At 44.5% G+C, this 20,132-nt stretch overlaps 1 protein-coding gene across 6 annotated transcripts in view; it reads right to left on the bottom strand.

The window, feature by feature from the left end:
• LOC139010083 (serine/threonine-protein phosphatase 2A 56 kDa regulatory subunit gamma isoform-like) overlaps positions 1 to 20,132 on the bottom strand; it is a 137,792-nt gene that overhangs the window by 87,441 nt on the left and 30,219 nt on the right. For 2 of the 6 annotated variants that reach the window (XM_070414207.1, XM_070414210.1), the window contains exon 1: positions 8,897 to 9,076. The exons of the other annotated variants lie outside the window; for them this stretch is intronic. In XM_070414207.1, the coding sequence (XP_070270308.1) occupies positions 8,897 to 8,990 (94 nt within the window). In that variant the 5' untranslated portion in view covers positions 8,991 to 9,076. Of the gene's footprint in view, positions 1 to 8,896; positions 9,077 to 20,132 lie in introns of those variants that run through there. 6 annotated transcript variants of the gene reach the window in all.

Raw genomic sequence — 20,132 nt, 5'->3', positions numbered from 1 at the left:
CACCCAGAATTCTTAGGTCAGACCGGCATGCACCTGGTGGAGCACACAGTGGCTGCTAGTTGCACACCCTGCCTTGCTCTATGTAAGGAGCTAACCTACATAGCTATTGCTTCCTTGGCACCATGCAGGCAAATGGCCACACAGTGAAGAGGCAGCTGAGGCCTTGGTATTCTTATGAAGACAGTTGTGGCCTTGCAGATCCCTGGAAAGTGGCTCTGGGATTCTACTGTGAATGCTGCCCTATGTAAAGACTGAGGACCCCTTCACAGCTTCTGAGTTGAGAACATGGCCAGCAAGTGCTGCCCCTGGATAAGCTCAGGTTATACATAAAGGTGAAGAAAACAACTCCCAGTTTTCTATGTATAGACATGATGGACAACCGCAAACACACAAGTATGTGCCACCCTCACCACCAAGAATCAGGGACCAGCTACATAGAAAGAACTGAGCTTGTTCCCAGAGTGAAACATTACTCTTCTCCATAGTTTTATAAGTCAAAATACTGTAATTAGAGCATACTGCTCATGAGTAACACAACCACAGACAAGAATCCAAATGCTGTGCACTGACCGGGTAGCTCAGTTGGTTAGAGCATCATCCCCATACCCTAAGGTTGTGGGTTCAATCCCTGGTCAGGGCACATACAAGAATTAACCAATGAATGTATAAACAAATGGAACAACAAATCAATGTTTCTCTTTCTCTCCCTTCCTCTCTCTCTAAAATCAATTTAAAAAAAAAGAATCCAAATGTTGCACTAAAAGTTCACAAACATCAATGACAGAGATGGAAAAATCAACCCAAACAGTGTTTAAGTTCAAATTCTATGAAAAATACCACAGCATTAAAACTTAAAACAATAAGATTTAAGGTTACAGTTGAGATCCCACTTAGTTCAAATACTATCCCAATTAAAAAAATCTTGAAGGAATTCAGGAGTTTAATATTATGGGATCCTATATAATAAAAGGCTAATATGCAATCTACTGAACTGTGGAACGATAGGTCGCTATGACGTGCACTGACCGCCAGGGGGCAGAGACTCAATGCAGGAGCTGCCTCCCGGTGGTCAGTGCGTCCCACCGGGAGAGCGCCACTCAACCAGAAGCCAGGCTCACAGCTGGTGAGTGCAGTGGCAGTGGTGGGAGCCCCTCCTGCCTCCACAACAGCAGACTGAGTTGAGAACATGGCCAGCAAGTGCTGCCCCTGGATAAGCTCAGGTTATACATAAAGGTGAAGAAAACAACTCCCAGTCTCTTAATTGGGATAGTATTTGAACTAAGTGGGATCTCAACTGTAACCTTAAATCTTATTGTTTTAAGTTTTAATGCTGTGGTATTTTTCATAGAATTTGAACTTAAACACTGTTTGGGTTGATTTTTCCATCTCTGTCATTGATGTTTGTGAACTTTTAGTGCAACATTTGGATTCTTTTTTTTTAATTGATTTTAGAGAGAGAGGAAGGGAGAGAAAGAGAAACATTGATTTGTTGTTCCATTTGTTTATACATTCATTGGTTAATTCTTGTATGTGCCCTGACCAGGGATTGAACCCACAACCTTGGGGTATGGGGATGATGCTCTAACCAACTGAGCTACCCGGTCAGTGCACAGTCTCATGAGACTGACAAGGATCCTAATTTCTTCAGGAGGTGAAGGACAAGAGGAACAAATACAAATAAATGGAGTGAGTGTGGTTAAGGCACTGGGCTCTGAAGTGCCACACAGGACCTAGAAAGGGATGACCTTGGCAACCACTAACACTCCGAGTCTTACACGTGGCCGGCACCATTTTCTACACGGATTACACACACTCATTTAAACTTCACAGAACCCAGAGGTGGGTCACCTTGTTCTCATGTCATTCCTGTTTCCAGGCCCAGAGAGCTGAGTCCCTTGCCCAAGACTAGAGCAGGGGTGGAGTGGGTGAGGAAGCTCACCCCAGTCTTGTGGTTTCAGAACGCCTCCCCCACCCTCAACCACCAAGCACCCTGCCTCTCAAGTTCAGAGGGAACCTTGGTTTTCTCTCAGAGTGTGCCTTAAAGGCTGTTACCCTTTAAAAGACCAATAAAATGCCAATAAACATTAAAAAAAGGTGTACACCCCCAACACCGTTTGGTAAGATGGTGTAGCGGTCTATGCAGCCACTCTGAGTTAGCAAGGAGGAGACTGGTACAGTAGGTGGGGGCACCCCTGCTGTGAGGCTGCCAGCATCGGCTGGGTCTCAACCTTGCCCACCCAGATGGCTAATATGTCAACATCAAAATAAAAAGGAAAACACAGGAAAGGCTGAAGCTTGAACATAAAAGGCTGCTGCTCACAATTAAGGAAACAATTCTAAGCAATGCCATTTCCTTTGCACACTTTTTCTAAAGCAGAACATTTTAAAGATATTTCTCTCAAACATTACAGAAAACCTACAGGACACACCTGTATACCCACTGTCCTAGAACCGGCAGGTGTCTGCATTTGAGCACACTTGGGCACAGTGACTTTTCTCTGATGTTTCAAATGCTTGTAGAGATCACGCTAAGCCCTCCTAGGCCCCTCCTGCAAGCCCCAGAGCAGGACGGCCTGGCAGCACAGCCTCTGCCACACCTGCACAGAGAACAGGATCACAATCCTCCGACTGCCCCAGCAAGGTCTTCTGTGGTTTGATTTTGTCTTTTTAAAACAAGGATCCTATACAGATTTGCTCGCTGTATTTCACTATTACATCTCTTTTGTTGTTTAAGTTGAAGGGGTTTTGATTTGTGGATGATGAATTCAAGGGCTTGAAGCAAAACTAGACCTCACTTGCTGTAGCAGCAGTCTGTCCTCGTGCGCTTGAGCCAATGTGTTTTCAAGATTCAAAAGACTTTTCTTTAAGTACATCACGAGAGTAGCCACTTGCCCTGTTTTTGAGTTTTCCTGTTTCCACATCCTGGGTGGGGCTATTTCCATCTGAGAGGGAAGAGGAGATCAGGCGGGCGAGGCAGAGTGGTTACCTGTGGTCAATTTTTTCAACCAGGTCCCTCATACAGCTTCTCATGAGACTGACAAGTACTATTTGACTGACCAAGTAATTAGCTAAGAAACACACCAGTAACTATTCTCTGAGTGGTCATTCAGAGAAACAACTTTTTATTTTCAATCCACCAGTGCTTACACTCAGAGATGGTCTCAGACGTCATGAAAAATAACCAGATGACCACGACCTTCCCCAGGACACTTACGATTCATGGAGGAAATTAAACCAGCGATGAATACCTGGCCGACTGGGTAAGTGAAATGGGACAGCAGGGAAGGACATCTTCAACTTCCCCCTCACAACATGAATGGATGCTTGGAGCTTCACCACCTTTCCCTTAAACCCGAGATGAGTTTGAACTCCAGACACTGAAATATATCACAGTATAGAAAGCATAACAACCAGAAGGTACATGTGATGGGAGCTTTTACAGCCACCCCTCAACACCCTGCCCTGGCGCCAAGGGAGCTGGGCTGACTCCCACTTCATTCATCGCTGTGGCCCTGGGCAAAAGAGGGTGCCCCTGCTTTACTGGAACAGGCCAGTAACACTGTCTCACAGTGCAGGCAGCTCAGTGATAGTACAGAGGGGGAGGCCTGGTCCCGGCCCCCGCACAGTGAAGTGCTCCATACACACTGCCTCTCCTTCTGGGACACCACTGGGGCAGGGGGCTGGGGCCTGGACTCATCCGTACAGGCTGGTGACCTTGGGGAGAGAGACAGCAGGACCCATCCTGCTCACCTCTCAGTATGCTGTGTTGTAGGGTTAGAGCAGTGATGGCGAACCTTTTGAGCTCGGCGTGTCAGCATTTTGAAAAACCCTAACTTAACTCTGGTGCCATGTCACACATAGAAATTTTTTGATATTTGCAACCATAGTAAAACAAAGACTTATATTTTTGATATTTATTTTATATATTTAAATACCATTTAACAAAGAAAAATCAACCAAAAAAATGAGTTCGCGTGTCACCTCTGACACACGTGTCATAGGTTCGCCATCACTGGGTTAGAGAAACCACCCTGCCATGGAGCCAGAAGTAGCATGTATCCCAACCACTCTGCCTGTGAGGTGTCTGTCCTTTTCCTAGGATTAAAAACGTACCCATTTTTCTTGACTACTAACTTTTCCTCTTATTGTTCTTTTATTCTTCAACACAAGTAACATATTCTAATGAAAAAATTCCAAGAGTTTAGCTTTTGTTGCAAGGCAGGAATCATGATCAGAAACCTGAGCAGACACTGTACCCAAGTTCAAGGGCAGACAATTAACAATGATGCGCAGGCTTTACACAAACATGCACTCCCCCTCCCCTGTGATACTTTGGTTAAGTTCCACACCTCAGGAACACAAAATAAACATCTTTACATAGAGGGTACATTCCTATGTACCCTCTACAAGTGAGCTTTGAAGGTATATTTCTAAAAAGTCAAGGCAGAGTGGGACAGCTACACAACATACAGCTGTTTGTGAGGTAATCCTGAGTTGCTGCACTATTCAGGCAATGAGTCACTGGCTTGATCTTTTGGAGAGTTTTTTATTTTTGGTCATCACCGAAACACTTTTCCTTCCTCATTTAGGGGAGTGAGGATCATCCTAGGCACGTCCTCACTAGTATTTACTGACTGCACATCATGTAGGTGTGTTCTCCATCTAGGAACCCACGTGCGTGTGTACAGGTTTTACTAGTAGTACCGGCTAAGCCATTAGATTGAGTGTAGCAGGAAATGACACCAGGGAATCCAACTTCCACACAGCCTTCCTGCACACTCTTCTCTAAGGTGAAGATTTCCATTTAATTGGTGATCCAGGAAGACTCGTGAGAAACTAAACCTTTCTATCATCAGACCTCCATTTCCCAGGAAGAATGGGCTTACACAAAAAGAGTAATTTGCTCTCTGGCTCCCTACCAGTCTTACAAATACAGACTCATAGATGGGTGAGCTTGCTAAGGACTAGAACAAGATTAGGGCAGTTAACAACTTTCTTGAGGCCAGAATAACAGCCAGCTGGAAAAGGATCAGATAGCTTTCTTCCTCTCTGGCCATGAATGTCATTTTGGCTTGGCTCTTTCTGCTCTGAGCCCAGCTCTGGACATAAATGTGGGTTCTATCTATGGAGGGCCCAGTTCCCCAAACCCCACCCAGCCATCAAGTAGAGGGAAGACCACATGACACCTGTTTTATTATTCCTTTAAAAAAAATATATATATTTTTTATTGATTTTATTTATTTCAGAGAAGAAGGGAGAGGGAGAGAGAGAGAAACATCAACAATGAGAGACAATCATGGATCAGCTCCATCCTGCATGCCCCCTACTGGGGATCGAGCTGGCAACCTGGGTATGTGCCCTGACCAGGAATCGAACCGTGACCTCCTGGTTCATAGGTTGATGCTCAACCGCTGAGCCATGCTGGCCGGGCTATTTTACTATTCTTAACAGGCAATTAAAAAATTCAAGCAAGCCCTGACCGGTTTGGCTCAGTGGATAGAGCATCGGTCTGCGGACTGAAGGGTCCCAGGTTCACTTCCGGTCAAGGGCATGTACCTTGGTTGCGGGCACATCCCCAGTGGGGGGTGTGCAGGAGGCAGCTGATCGATGTTTCTCTCTCGTCGATGTTTCTAACTCTCTATCCCTCTCCTGTCCTCTCTGTAAAAAAAAAAACCAATAAAATATATATAAAAAAAATTCAAGCAATAGCCTTAGATGGGAGGCTTGGTCCTGTACACCAAAAAAGTTTAGGGTTTGATCCCTAGTTGGGGCCTGTACGGGAGGCAACTGATTATTAGTTTCCCTTTCATATTGATGTTTCTCTCTCTCTCTCCCAAATCAATAAAAACACATCCTTGGGTGAGGATTAGTAAAAAAAATTGAAGCAATAGCCTGAACCAGAGGCCAAATCTAACCTGCCCCCTGCTTTTGTATATAGAGCTTTACTGGCACACCGTCATGCCCCTTTGTTTACTCATTGTCTATGGTTGCTTTCATCACGGCCAAAAACAGAGACTGCCCAGAAACTGAAAACATTGTCAATCCCCATCCAGAGCTGTGCTGTCCAATACAGCAGTCACTAGACACATGTGCCTATTTAAATTTGAAATAAAATACAATTTAAAATTCAATTGCTCAGTTGCACTAGTCACATTTTAAGTGCTCAACAGTCACATGTGGCCAGGGGCCACGGCAGTGGACAGATAGCACGGAGAACATTCCTGACACCGAGCAGTTCCCTTGGACAGCACTGGAAGTACAGGATTTAAATCATCAAGTTAAATTTACAGCCATCCGGGTCCAGGCACCTTCCTCCTTCTACAGGCAGAAGTGTTCAATAGTATGTCATATTCACACTTGAACTTTTTAGAATATGCTAATTCACCATATTAATGGAAAATGCTAGACTATCTAATAGAAGGAAACCACCAAGCCAATTGGGACAACTAATCAGTGTAGTGATAGTATTGGTTTATTTGTTTACTTGTCTGCTCCCCCCCCCCCACCTCCCCACCCCCTCCTGTAAACTCTAGGAAAGCTGGGCCATCGCCATTGCTTCATAGGGTCCTGCTTGGCAGAAGGAGGCAGGGACTGGACAAATATTTGTATAATAAATGAAGAAGTGAGTCCTGGGCACAAAACTGTCATACAAAGGAGGCTGCTGAAACAGATGGATGTTGATAAGGCCTTGGAAAGAACTGCTATTAATCCTGTGGCAAAGGTTCTACAAACAGCCCAAATTTCAATTTTAAATGAGGTAGTTTTTTTTTTAATGATCTAAACATAGCCAGGTTTGAGGCCTGGCCCTGCCACTTACAGGCTGTGTGACCTTGGGCAGGCTCTTTTCCCATCCCTGTGGGAGACCCTGCTCCCTAAGTGGGAACCATGGTGCTCCAGGGTGAGAGGAGCCCCTCAGTGCTGCCCCTGGGCCGTTTCCCAGCACCACTACATCAGGCCCCGCTCTCTAGTGCACCTGCCCAGAGCTGGCTCCTCAGGTGTCTCTCCTGCACCAGGGTCCTTGCTGGGTTTCTCCACTGAACTTGGGCTCCTCTGCAGTGGGGCTGTCTCTCAGTCAAGTTTAATGACCCTCGGCACTGAACACACAGCATAGCTGCTAACGGATGTTAAAATAATCAAGACTCTCAAAGCCCAAATAAATACAACACTTTGCTAAACCTCATTAACATGCTTTTTCTTAAAAAATCCTTACCAGTAAATCAAGCATTCTTCAAGTTTTGAAATTAGAAAGTACCCCCACCGTTTGAATTAGAAATTAGTTTTAGGTCCCTAAAGGTGACCCCTTCTTAACAACTCAAGTCCCTTCAAGTTAATGCACTCCACTCCTTTCCCTCCGAGGTTAGAGAGCAAACAACCAACCACTCACCCAACAGCAGAAAGTACAAATAGGCCATAACGAAGTCTTGGAATTAAAAAAACAAAATCAATGTGGTATAAGATAAAAAATAAAATTATTTCATTTCAGAATAAATTCATAGTTCAAAAAATAACTGGTACACAAGTGTCTAATAAAATCAGAAATCTCACAAATCAAAAATGTCTATTATTTATAAGATACTTCAAAATAAGTACTGCCAACTTAAATCACAATTGCATTTGTTTTTGCCCACTTGGCTCTTACAGCTGAATTATCTACAGGCCACGCTCGGCGGCGTTTGCTCTTTCCTGGGCACACAGCAAAACAGCGAATTCACAGCCTGACCTATAAGTTGGTCACTGTGGACACTCATTCCCACCAGCTTCAGGAAAGAGGGTTGGAGAGAACAGCAACACCCATTTTATTCCAACTGATTGCGTTTATCATCGCTGGGTCCACCCTGGGCTCTGAAAAATCCTGCCCTGCACTTTAGTCACACAAACTATTTAGTCACCTAGAAAACGTGCCCCCACCCTTCCTCAAGGGGATTCTGACAGGTCAAATGGTCTTATTAGGCACAGCTGTGATATACATTTTGAAATGCTTGTAAGAAGCTTTTAACATCTATGTTCTATTTCACCCCAACAAAAAATCTGCATAATAAATATTTTAAAATACCAAGAATAAGTATAGTACTACATGGACACATTTTAATGTTACTATTATTAATTACTATAGGAATTGTCTTTTAAGCTAAGTTTGTGTTTTTTAAGCCAAATTTTGTATAAATTATAAGAGGCAAACTGAAATTATTAAAAGTAACCTATATACACATTGAAAACTTGTTGCCATGTTAAATATTAAAGTCAGATGGCAAGACAGAGCCAATTTAAATGCAAAATATGTCCTAGGTGTCTACGAAAGCACTAACATTTCAGAAATTAGGACCCACAATGGATTTCAATATTTCAGAGAAGGACTGTATGTCTCTTTTAGGCTCCACAGCAAGAATGAAAACAATCCTTTCAAAGGAAGTTCTTTTCTAATGGTTTCTGCACAATTTCTGACTGCAATTCATCTTTAATTCAGGGATGTGTCCCCGATGAAACCTTCGCAGTATTAAGCAGCATAGATGTAACAGAAACTCTGCGGACGGACAGACAACTTGGCCAGGCACTGCCACCCGCCTCCCCTTCCTCCCCCCACCCAACACCTTCCCCAGGCGGTGACTTCACATCCTTTGACATCAGCACAGCTCGGAAAGGGGGATGGGAGAGCGAGCAGAAAGCAGAAAAACCAGCTTTGAACTATGCATGCAAGGCCTCTCTCAAGACTCAAATTCTGTGAGTAGAACGTAAAAAGCCAAACTGCAGGGACACGCCCAGCCGCCCCTGGTTAAGTCTGCAGTGAAACCGTGAATTCTGCTGGAAAGGACTTCCTGCTGGTCGTATCTGAAGCACAATAGCCATTTATTAACTAGCCACAGAAGGTTCCGACTCAGTGAAACGCACAATAACTTACCTCGAATATGGAGAAGGGCCACGGGCTGGAAAGGCCCATTGGAGTTGGCCGCATCCACCACCATCCTGCCCCCCGCTTTATTACATGTCAACATCTAGACTCGGCGGGGAAGGCAATGGACTCCTTAAGGCAAGAAAGCAGCCTCCATTTTAGTTTTAAAAAAAAGACAAACTGAAGCTCTGCAGCTGGAGGGAACTGGCTGCCGCGTGATGTCAGCAGGCACGGAGCCCGCCGATTGGCCGGAAGCTGCAACTTAAAATGACACTAAAAAAAACCTGCAAATGGAAAGAGCCTTCAGTTTGGCTGTCAGCGTGCACGGGAAGCCAGGGCATTTTTGGCTTTCTGCAGTATTCATTTCAATAACTTTTAGGCAAAGATCCCATCTCTAAGGGGGCAGGATTGAGGCCATAACCCCGCCAGACTGTAAACAGATGACTGAGAGCTACCAAAACCAGTGTGTGTGGGTATCTGTACCGGAACCTGAAATTTCAGTAGTCCCCTAATTGGTATCCCAAAGTCAATGGATTTTATACCCACTGGCCGCCTTCTATTTTCTAGGTCTAATGACTTTAATGTCTGTATTTTATTTAGCATCTTGGCAATCCAGGTGTGTTTTTTTTTTTAAAGCAAACAGCTATTCAAATATTACACAGTCCCAATTCATAAATTTGGGCTCTTGTCAACCTCTCCTACCACCAAGTTATAAACTTATAATCATCAAACACTGGTTCTTCTTGAGCTCTAATTTTTATTGGAAAAATTAAGTTAAAACTTAAAAAAATGAAATTATATGGAAAATGAAAACTTTAATTGCTAGAAAGTAGGAGTTTAAAAAAGACAAAACAAAATGCAGTATTTATTGTATTTTAAAGATGTCAACATATTAGATACTTTTATGTTTTAGATATTTTGTTTATATTTAAAACTAAAAATATTTTAAAATTATTTTTATGGGGCTAGTATTAAAAGTTATTGCTCAGATCTTAATTTTTTATTTATAAAAAAGGCTAATGAAAAAGCTGTTCCAAGGAGAAAGACATAGTTTCTAAATTGGAATATCCTGGGTGGGGTGGGGGAGGGTTGAATAGATTCCCTACACTAAGAAATATATGAGCACGAAATAAGAACAAGTAAACTCTAAGAATAATCTCTCTGGCAGGCAGGACTTAAGAAATTCCTCATTTCTTCACATGTACAACTAAGTCTGTCTGAACCACATACCTCTTTTTATAATTTCTCACACAACTCCCCCACCCCTCTTGCTCACTTATGAACAAGAATGTAAAAACCCTTTGGTTCTTAAATATATTAATAAGGAGAAACACCTGGAACACAACTAGGGTGGGCAGTTACATCAATTCCCAGTCAGGGCACATATAACTAGATTTCGGGTTCAATTCCTGATCCCGGTGAGAATGGGAGGCAACTGATGGATGTTTCTCTCTTACATCAATGTTTCTCTCTCTCTCTCAAAATCAATAAAAATGTATCTTCAGGTGAGAATTAAAAACAAATAAACAAGTAAAAACACACCAAATCCCACCCTTACCCTCGCCCACTCCCCCCGTCCGCCCGTGCCCGCCCCCCCCCCCCCCGCCCGCCCGCCCGCTTCCACAGAGCTGAGGATGCTGCTGGAGTCTATAGCTGGCCACGAAATTATAACGAGTAACAGGGAGCAGGCACCGGTGAGGAGCCTCACACCTGCCTGGCTCCTCTGCCATTTGAACAGCAGACGTGGCTTAACAAAAACAGCCTGTGCTTGGAGTCAGGTGACGAGAATTTAGATTCTGGGTGCTGACCCTCTGGGTTCGCTGGAGGTGGGTGAAATGGCTCCCCCTCACCCCCGGAGTGATGCCAGATGAACTCAGACTTAAGTACAATTAGGAATGAGGGGTACAGGGGGCTTGGTTACGGGTCCAGAAGCACATGCTTACTGCAGGTCTGTACTTTAAAAACACAGAGACCTGCCCTCAAATACTTTAATTTTTCACTTGAGACAAGATGAGGCAAGTACCTGTCCTAAGATTGTGATAATGAATCAGAATGCAAAATAAGGGGGAAATACCACCTAGAATCTATATATATAAAACCCTAATATGCAAATAGACTGAAAGGTGGAACAACTGGTCACTATGATGTGCACTGACCACCAGGGGGCGAGCATGGAACATGGTGGGCATTGGCTGCAGTAGGATGGTGGAGCAGGTGAGCAGGGCACCAGACCAAGATGGGGCGAGGTCATGTCAACTGGGTGAGCCTCTGGTGGTTACTGAAAATTCTTTGCTCCTGTGCCCCATGGTCCCACCCGTCGCACACACCTGCTGCCAGCGCCAGTCCCACTTGTACCTGCTGCTGGCACCAGCCCTGATCACTCAGTGACATCCGTGGGTCCAAGCAGCAGCTGCCCATATCACACTGCCCATATCACACCGTGTGATATGGGCAGCTGCCCCTGAAGGGTTCTCCACCTCCCCCTGCTCCTGAGTGGCAATCGGGCCCGGCAACCGCCTCTCACACCCGCTATCGGTGACAGTCCCACTCGCACCCGCTACCGGGGCTGGCCCTGCTCACACTTGCAGCCGGCCAACTCACACCTGCTGCTGGTGCCTGGTGTCAGTGCCGATTGCTTGGTGCCGTGAGTGGATGTGAGCAGCAGCTGCTGGCCCCAATCACCCCTGAGGGCTTCTCCTTCTCCTCCGGCTCCTGAGGGGTGATCAGGGCAGCAGCTGCCAGTAGCACCTGCTGCTGGCGCTGGCCCCAATCACTCCGCGCCATCAGCGCATGGAAGTGGCAGCGGCGGGAGTGGGGCTGCTGGCAGATAGGGAACAGGTGACCGAGGTGGGAGGTTCCAGGTGGGTGTGCGGAGAATGGGCCAAGAACCGCCCCTGTGCCTACCGCAGTCTTGTGGCCCACAGTTCCTTTCAAGGTGCACGAATTCGTGCACTGGGCCCCTAGTCTTTATATAAAACATTCAGATTAGAAGTCAAAGAAAAAGTGAAGACACTTCCTGATGCATTTTCCCCTAATGGTCTTAGATCAAAGGATCTCAACTTTCTTAGTGACTCTGCATGCTCTTTTGAGCCTTATGCATATGAAGTTCTTTAAAGAACTAAAAGACTGCAATCTGGAAATCACCAATGAAACACACTCTAAAAGAGAAACAAAAAAATCAATAATATGGGGAAGGAAAAACCCTGAACAAGTAAAGATAAGGTATGTTTCTGGACTGGAAGCATCCTAAATAATAAAAGCCTAATATGCTAAGTGTCTGGTCGTCTGGTTGGCCATTCAACCAATCAAAGCATAATATGCTAATGATATGCTAAGGCCGCTCAACTGCTTGCTATGACTGTGCACTGACCACCAGGGGGCAGACAGTCAACCAATCGTTATGATGTAAACTGACCACGAGGGGACAGGCGCTCTGACCGGTAGGTTAGCTTGCTACTGGGGTCCGGCCGATTGGGACTGAGACAGGCTGGACATGCCCTGGAACCCTCCCGCAGTCCCTCCCCAGCTAGCCAACCTCCTACGTCCCTCTCCAGCCTCGATTGTACACTGGTGGGGTCCCTCGGCCTGACCTGCATCCTCTCGCAATCTGGGACCCCTCAGGGGATGTCGGAGAGCGGGTTTCAGCCCAACAGTGGAATGACTGGTCGCTATGATGCGCACTGACCACCACGGGGCAGACACTCAATGCAAGAGCTGCCCCCTGGTGGTCAGTGCGCTCCCACAGGGGGAGCACTGCTCAGCCAGAAGCCGGGCTCGCGGCTGGCAAGCACAGCGGCAGTGGTGGGAGCCTCTCCTGCCTCTGCAGCAGCACTAAGGATGTCCGACTGACAGCTTAGGCCCGCTCCTGCTCCGGGACATCCCCAAAGGGCTCCCAGACTGCAAGAGGGTGCAGACCAGGCTGAGGGGACCCGCCCCCCCCCATCCTAAGTGCACAAATTTTGTGCACTGGGCCTCTAGTAAATACTATAAATAGGCTGGTGTTAATTCTTCCTAAAATTGGTTTATAGTCAAAATTCACCTGGGTCTCTTTATTTTCCTGGTAACTTGACAAAATAATCCTTAAGTTCACCAGGAAAAATAAGAAGCAAGAAGAATGAGGACACTTCTAATAGAAAAGGACAGTTCTACCAACTATAAAGTGTATAAATTAATGACAGTGTGATATGGGCTTAGGAGGCAAGTTGATGGGACAGAAGCAACAGCCCCAAACTGATAAATATATTTATACAAGTGTAATATTATGATAAAGAATTAATCTCAAATCAAGGATGACTGGTTGGCTATATGTGAGGGAAAATCAACTTAAGTCTTAATTTCATACCAAAGTAAGATCTGAGTTGGGTTAAGCAGTTAAATAGATGGAAATGACAACTCCAAGTCTCCATAGCCTTTAGAAGAAAAGGGAAGTGAATATCAATTTTCAAGCAGAAACGAACATTTAAAAACACTGAACCCCTAAGGGATATTGCTCACATTAAAAAGTTTCAAATTTCTGTATGTTTCCTCTGAACACCAAAAGGAAATATAAATGCTACAAATGCAACGAGTTAACAATATACTATAACTGGTTAGAAAAAAACTGAGGCCTCAATGTTTAAATGATTTAGTTCACAAAAGAACTATTATCAAGAATTGTATGAAAAAGTAATTCTTCACCTATCAAATCAGCAATAATTAGTAAGAATTATAATTACTCAATACTGGTAAAAGCAAGCTGTAACCCTGCCAAAAAATCTATAAATTGTTCTGGAAAACAATTTGATAATATGTGTCAAGATTCCTTAAGTAATTTTACTTCTGGGAATCCATTCTAGAAATATAGTAGCCATGAGTGAGCACCACATTTTTTTAACTTTAAAAAATTTTGCTAAAAAACACAAAACATAACATTTATCATCTTAACCATTTTTAAGTACACAGTTTAGTGGCACTAAATACATTCACATTGTTGTGTAACCATCACCACCATCCATCCACAGAACACTTCCATCCTGAAAAACTGAAACTTGGTCCCCCAATAAATACTACCTCCCCACCCCCTCTCGCAGCCCCCACACACACCATCCCACTGTCTAAGTCTGATTATTCTAAGGACCTCATCGGAGTGGAACCAGACAGAATTGGTCGTCTGTGATGGGATTATTTCACTCAGCCCAATGTCCTCAGGGTTCATCCACGTTCTTTCCTTTTAGGGCCAAATAATATGCCTGCCTTTAGATGGATGGACCCCGTCTTGTCCCATTCATCCTTGATGGACATTAGTTTGCTTCCACCTTTTGGCTAATGTAAATAATACTGTTATATCCTGGGTACACAAAAACTATTTAAGTCCCTGCTTCCAATTCTTTTGGGTACATTCTGAGAAATTGAATTGCTGGATCATATGGTAATTCTATTTCTAATTTTCTGGTGAATTACCATGTAGTTTTCCGCAGTAGCATTTTACAATCCCACCAACAGTGCACAAGGGTTCAAATTTCTCCACATCCTTGCCAAAGCATGTATGTACCTGGTATGTACTATTTAGTATGTATGTATGTATGTATGTATGTATCTATCTATCTATAGTAGTCAACCTAATGGGTGTGAAGTATCTCACTGTGATTTTGATTTGCATTTTTCTAATGATCAGTGATGTTGATCATTTTTCATGTGCTCATTGGCCATCTGTATTTCTTCTTTGGAGAAATGTCTATTCAAGTCCTTTGCACATTTTAAAATAGGATCATTTGTTATTTTATTGTTGAGTTGTAGGAGTTCTCTATAAATTCTAGATATTAATCCCTTATCAGATAAATGATTTCCAAATATTTTTTCCATTCTGTGGGTTGCCTTTTCACTTTGTTGATTGTGACCTTTGATGCACAGAAGTTTTACATTTTGATGTAGTCTAATTTATCCTTCTGGTTGTTGTTGCCTATGTTTTTGATGTCATAGTCAAGAAATCATTGACAAATCCAATGTCTAAAGTTTTTCTTCTGTTTTCCACCAAGAGTTCATAGTCTTAGCTTTTACATTTAGGTCTTTGATCCACTTTGAAATAATGTTTGTGTGTGGTGTAAGGTAAGGGCCCAACTTTATTCTTTTGTATGTGGATACTCAATTTTCTAAAAACCATTTCTTAAAAAAAAATGCTTTTATTGATTTTAGAGAAAGGGAGAGAGATAGAAACATCAATGACAAGAGAAACACTGATCAGCTGCCTCCTACACGCTGTTACTGGGGACTGAACCTGCAACCTGGACATGTGCCCTGACTGGGAATTGAACCGGTAATCTCCTGGTTCATGGGTCAAAGCTCAACCATTGAGCCACACTAGCTGAGCTCAAGACCATTTCTTGAAGAGACTGTCCTTTCCTCATGAATGAGTGGCACCCTTGCCGAAAACCATTTGACCATATAGCAGAGGGTTTATTTCTGGGTTCTCTATTCCACTATGCTGTTCTACATGACTGTCTTTATGCCAGCACCATGCTGATTTTATTATTGTAACTTTGTGCAAGTTTTAAAATCAGAAAGTGTAAGACCTCCTACTTTGTTCATCTTTTTTGAAGATTGCTTTGGCTATCAGGGTCCTGTGAGATTCCATGTGGATTTTAGGATGGATTTTCTTATTTTTGGAAAAAAATACTGTCAGAATTTTAACAGGGATTGCATTGAGCCTGTAGGTTCCTTTGGGCAGCACTGACATCTGAACAATGTTCATCTTCCGACCCACAAACACAGGTGTCTTTCTATTTGTGTTTTCTTTAATATCTTTCACAACGTTGTGTAGGTTTCAATGTCCAAGTCTTTCACCTCTTTGGTTAAGTTAATTCCTAAGTATTTTATTCTTTTTAGGAGCATCACACTTTTATTTAAGATTCTGAAATATCAGAAACTACCTTAATTCAAAGGGATTATATCACAGTAAAAAACTACACCCATAAAAAATATTTAGCGGGACCAGCGTGGCTCAGTGGTTGAGTGTCGACCCATGAACCAGGAGGTCACGGTTCGATTCCCAGTCAGGGCACATGTCCAGGATACGGGCTGGATCCCCAGTGTGGGGCAGGCAGGAGGCAGCTGATGGATGATTCTTTCTTATCACTGATGCTTCTATCTTTTTCTCCCTCTCCCTTCCTCTGTGAAATCCCTAAAAATATTTTTAAAATATTTATAAATTTTTAAAATGAAAATAAGTGAGGAGGTGTAATTTTTCAGAAATAGTATAATCATAAAAAATACTCCCCAAATATCGACAGTAGTCACTGTTGAGTGTTATAGCTAGAAATGTTTTTTTCTTTCTGAAACCCCTCTATATTTTTTCAGTATTGCTAAAGTAAGCATATAATGCTTTCATGAAAATTAAAAGTAATTATTTTTGAAAAAACAGAGATTAAGTTACAGCAGGGAGAATCCCTCACTGACTGCTGCCTCTCAGCAGTAGGCTAATAATAGAGAAAGGACTGTGATGGGAAGCCAGGCAACAGGATAAAAAGATCTTTTGTAATGCACAAAGGAGATCATGTATGTAAAAACACAAAAATTAGCCTCATCAGGTGTGACAAACTGAACCAACAAGTTAGAGCAGCCGTGGGCAAACTACGGCCCACGGGCCGAATCCGGCCCGTTTGAAATGAATAAAACTAAAAAAAAAAAAGACCGTACCCTTTTATGAAATGATGTTTACTTTGAATTTATATTAGTTCACACAAACACTCCAACCATGCTTTTGTTCCGGCCCTCCGGTCCAGTTTAAGAACCCATTGTGGCCCTCGAGTCAAAAAGTTTGCCCACCCCTGAGTTAGAGGATGTCAACTCCGTCTTGTAGGATCAGGTATTGGACAACTTCTTTTACTGCAAGGCTGTCGCTGCTGCTTGGAATCTACATGCTTATCTAGGCTATCAGGGCTCAGTCCCTCCCTGATGAAGCAAAGAATCAGCAGTGCCACCTAGGACAGGCATGAACGCAGTCCTCTTCCTGGCACTGGGAGAGGCCGACTTGAACAACCCTGGGGCTGGAGGTCCTTCCCCATTATGTGATCTCCCTACTCCTCGCTTGTTAGGAGTAAACGACTCTGCTGAGGTGAAATGGAGAGCTCAGAAAAAAGCAGCTGTGACCCATGCAGGATCCAACCACACATGGTCACTCTGGCTGTGACAGGTGAGTGCAGGCAGCAGGGGACACTGGTGTGCTTTAGAAGAAGCTCCCAGGCTTCAGTGGGGGGTGTGGCAGAGCCACAGAAGGGCTCTTGGCTCGGACTAACCCCTCCAGGAGGCCTTCCTCTTCCCTCCCTGCCCAGGCCCTAGTGCTCTGCACAGAAGTGTGCAACCAAAGTTAGTAAGTGAATGATCAAGCAATAATGCCCAATTCTAACTCTACAAAGCTCTCTTATTACTCTTAAATGCCTTCCCTGTAGCACAGAACTCAGAGAACTGTGCCACCTGATGACCTGGAGAACCACCACCCCCAACACAGAAGTCAGGGCCAGTCTCTCAGCGTGCACTCCAGCCGCTTGATGGGCCCTCCTTGCCCTCTGTGGCCTCACCGCCTATCTGTGACATCAGCCCCTCCCCTCCTTCATCCAGGCGCACTGGGAAGGGCTTGAGCTAACGCTGAGGACAGGGGCTTATGGCTCAGGGCAGTGCGCCTTCCAGAAAGGAAGGTGGGCAAACAGTCCCAGGTCTCAATGCGTTCCCACGGGACATTACAGACACAGCATCTCTGAACTGCTCCAAAATGAAGGTTCAGAAAGGAATTATCCTTTATTCTCTGTCACTTCATTTTGGTCTTTATTTAAAAAACAAATGGCTTATAAACACCTCCCACTGGTTTTATTTCTAGGGAGCATTTCTGAATAAAACTTTCAAATTTTCGTTTCTAAATTCAGCAAAGGCGTTATTTTTCACGTCCCCAGTAATTCTGTAGGCAAATTAAATGTGCTCCATTTTAGTGGGGAAGTTTTACGGCTGTTTCATTAGGAGGCAGCTGTCTTTTTGGACCTAGACAACAGGCATCTTAACCGCAGGCACTGGCACTGTAACTGCTTTAACTGGAAACTCTGACTGTGGCGATGTATGTTTTGTCGGTAAGAATCTAACCTAAAAAATTTGGCTTCACTTACAGTTTAAAATAGACTTTTTCCTTAGGCAAATCAAGGCTACCTGGCATTCAGCTGTGTTCAAAGGTTGCCACAGGACTTTCTGATGCCAACAGCAAGGACAAAGGGACAGACACTTGTCCTGTTGATGGGAGAAAGTCTTGTGAGTGATTAGAAGGGTGGACCAGGTCATCCCCAGGTCAGGCCGGCAGAAGGCAGTGAAGTGGACGGACCGAAGTTTCCCTGAGCGCTGTTAGGGGACCTGGGCTGGGGAGCCTGCAAAGTCAGGCAGGTCCCTATAGCCCTTCCTTGATCTGAGGCGGGAAACCCACACAGAGTAGACAGAACATGTGACTGACTGAAGGGCTTCCGTGTCAACTTTCAATGACAAATCCGTTTTACAAAGAACCTGAGGCAGGGGGAGTGATGAATCTGGATGGGTTCTAGTTGACCTACAGAGGGGACACCACAGCAATTCTGTGGAAAAGAATAGACAGGGGCCTGAAGTGCTTTCCATTCCTTAGTCAAACGTGCTTCTGGGGCTCTTGGTGGATGTTGGAGTGGGCACCACAACAAACATGCAGACAGCCTCTGCCCATGGGGATGCTCCAGACGTGTGGTGGGCGAAGCCGTGTGTGCAGATTGCTCTGCAACCTGAGTGTCTATAATGAATGAGGTCCATCCACACAGAGGATGCCACCCAGCCTTAAAAAGGAAGGAGATTCTGACAGATGCTACAATGTGGATGAGCCTTGCGGACATCATGCTCAGTGTAATAAGCCATTCACCAAAGGACAAACACTGTATGATCCACTTATGAGGGACCTAGGGGAGTCAAAATCAGGGACAGGTGGTGGATGCCAGGGGCTAGGAGGATGGATTAATAGCACAGGGGTCCTAATCGGTTTGGCTCAGTGGATACAGTGCTGGCCTGCGGACTGAAGGGTCCCAGGTTCGATTCTGGTCAAGGGCATGTACCTTGGTTGTGGGCACATCCCCAGTTGGGGGTGTACAGAAGGCAGCTGATTGATGTTTCTCTCTTATCGATGTTTCTAACTCTCTATCCCTCTCCCTTCCTCTCTGTAAAAAAACCCAATAAAATATATTTTTAAAAAACAGCACAGGGTTTTGGTGAGGATGGTGAATAGACAACAGTGATGGGCATTGTGAATATATTTAATGCTACTAAATTGAACACTTAAGAATGGTAAAAATGATACATATTATTTTTATTTATTTTTTTAAAATATATTTTATTGATTTTCTACAGAGAGGAAGGGAGAGAGATAGAGAGTTAGAAACATCGATGAGAGAGGAACATCGATCAGCTGCCTCCTGCACATCCCCCACTGGGGATGTGCCCGCAACCCAGGTACATGCCCTTGACCAGAATCGAACCTGGGACCCCTCAGTCCGCAGGCCGACGCTCCATCCACTGAGCCAAACCGGTTTTCGGCAAAATGATACATATTATGCTTTGTATATTTACTAGAGGAGACAGAACCAGCGGCGGGGAGACCACCTTTGGGGGAGCAGGGCACCAAGGAAACTCAGGGCCATAGGGCCCCAGAGGGACTGGAAAGATGATGGGATCATTCTAGGAACAGTGTGTGTGTGTGTGTGTGTGTGTGTGAGAGAGAGAGAGAGAGAGAGAGAGAGAGAGAGAGAGAGAGAGAAAGAGAGAGAGAATGAGAATGAGAGAATATGTAAGGTGCTGGGAGAAATCCAGGTGAGGTTTGGGGAAGGCTGAGTTAAACATTCAATTTGTGATTACAGCTGCCAGCTGACACCAAACCCCAGGTTCTGCCCAGAGGGTCTTGCAGAGTATGACAAGCAGAGGCCTGAGACTCACCCTGGAGTAACAGCCACATCTGTGGCCCAATAAGAATGGGCTGGGCTGGCTATGGCTTGCCGCTGGGCTAGACTGTCAGACATGAGACCACCTCTCACTTATTCATAAGAGCAGCCCTGGTTGTGCCTCTGCTGCCCAGCTGCTGGCAGAACGCAGTCAAGAGGGGCCAGAATGAGGTACATTATTGTCCTGACCACCACCCCATGTTCCACACAACCCAGGTGGCCAGTAAATATTTGCTGGGAACTGGCACCTGCGTCACCAGACCCAAGGCTCCTTCCCTTCATTA

This window comes from Myotis yumanensis, unplaced genomic scaffold, assembly GCF_028538775.1.
Source record: "Myotis yumanensis isolate MYYU_CA2020_CCGP unplaced genomic scaffold, mMyoYum1.0.hap1 SCAF_1, whole genome shotgun sequence".
Taxonomy (NCBI): Eukaryota; Metazoa; Chordata; class Mammalia; order Chiroptera; family Vespertilionidae; genus Myotis; species Myotis yumanensis.
This window is presented reverse-complemented; position numbering and strand designations above follow the sequence as displayed.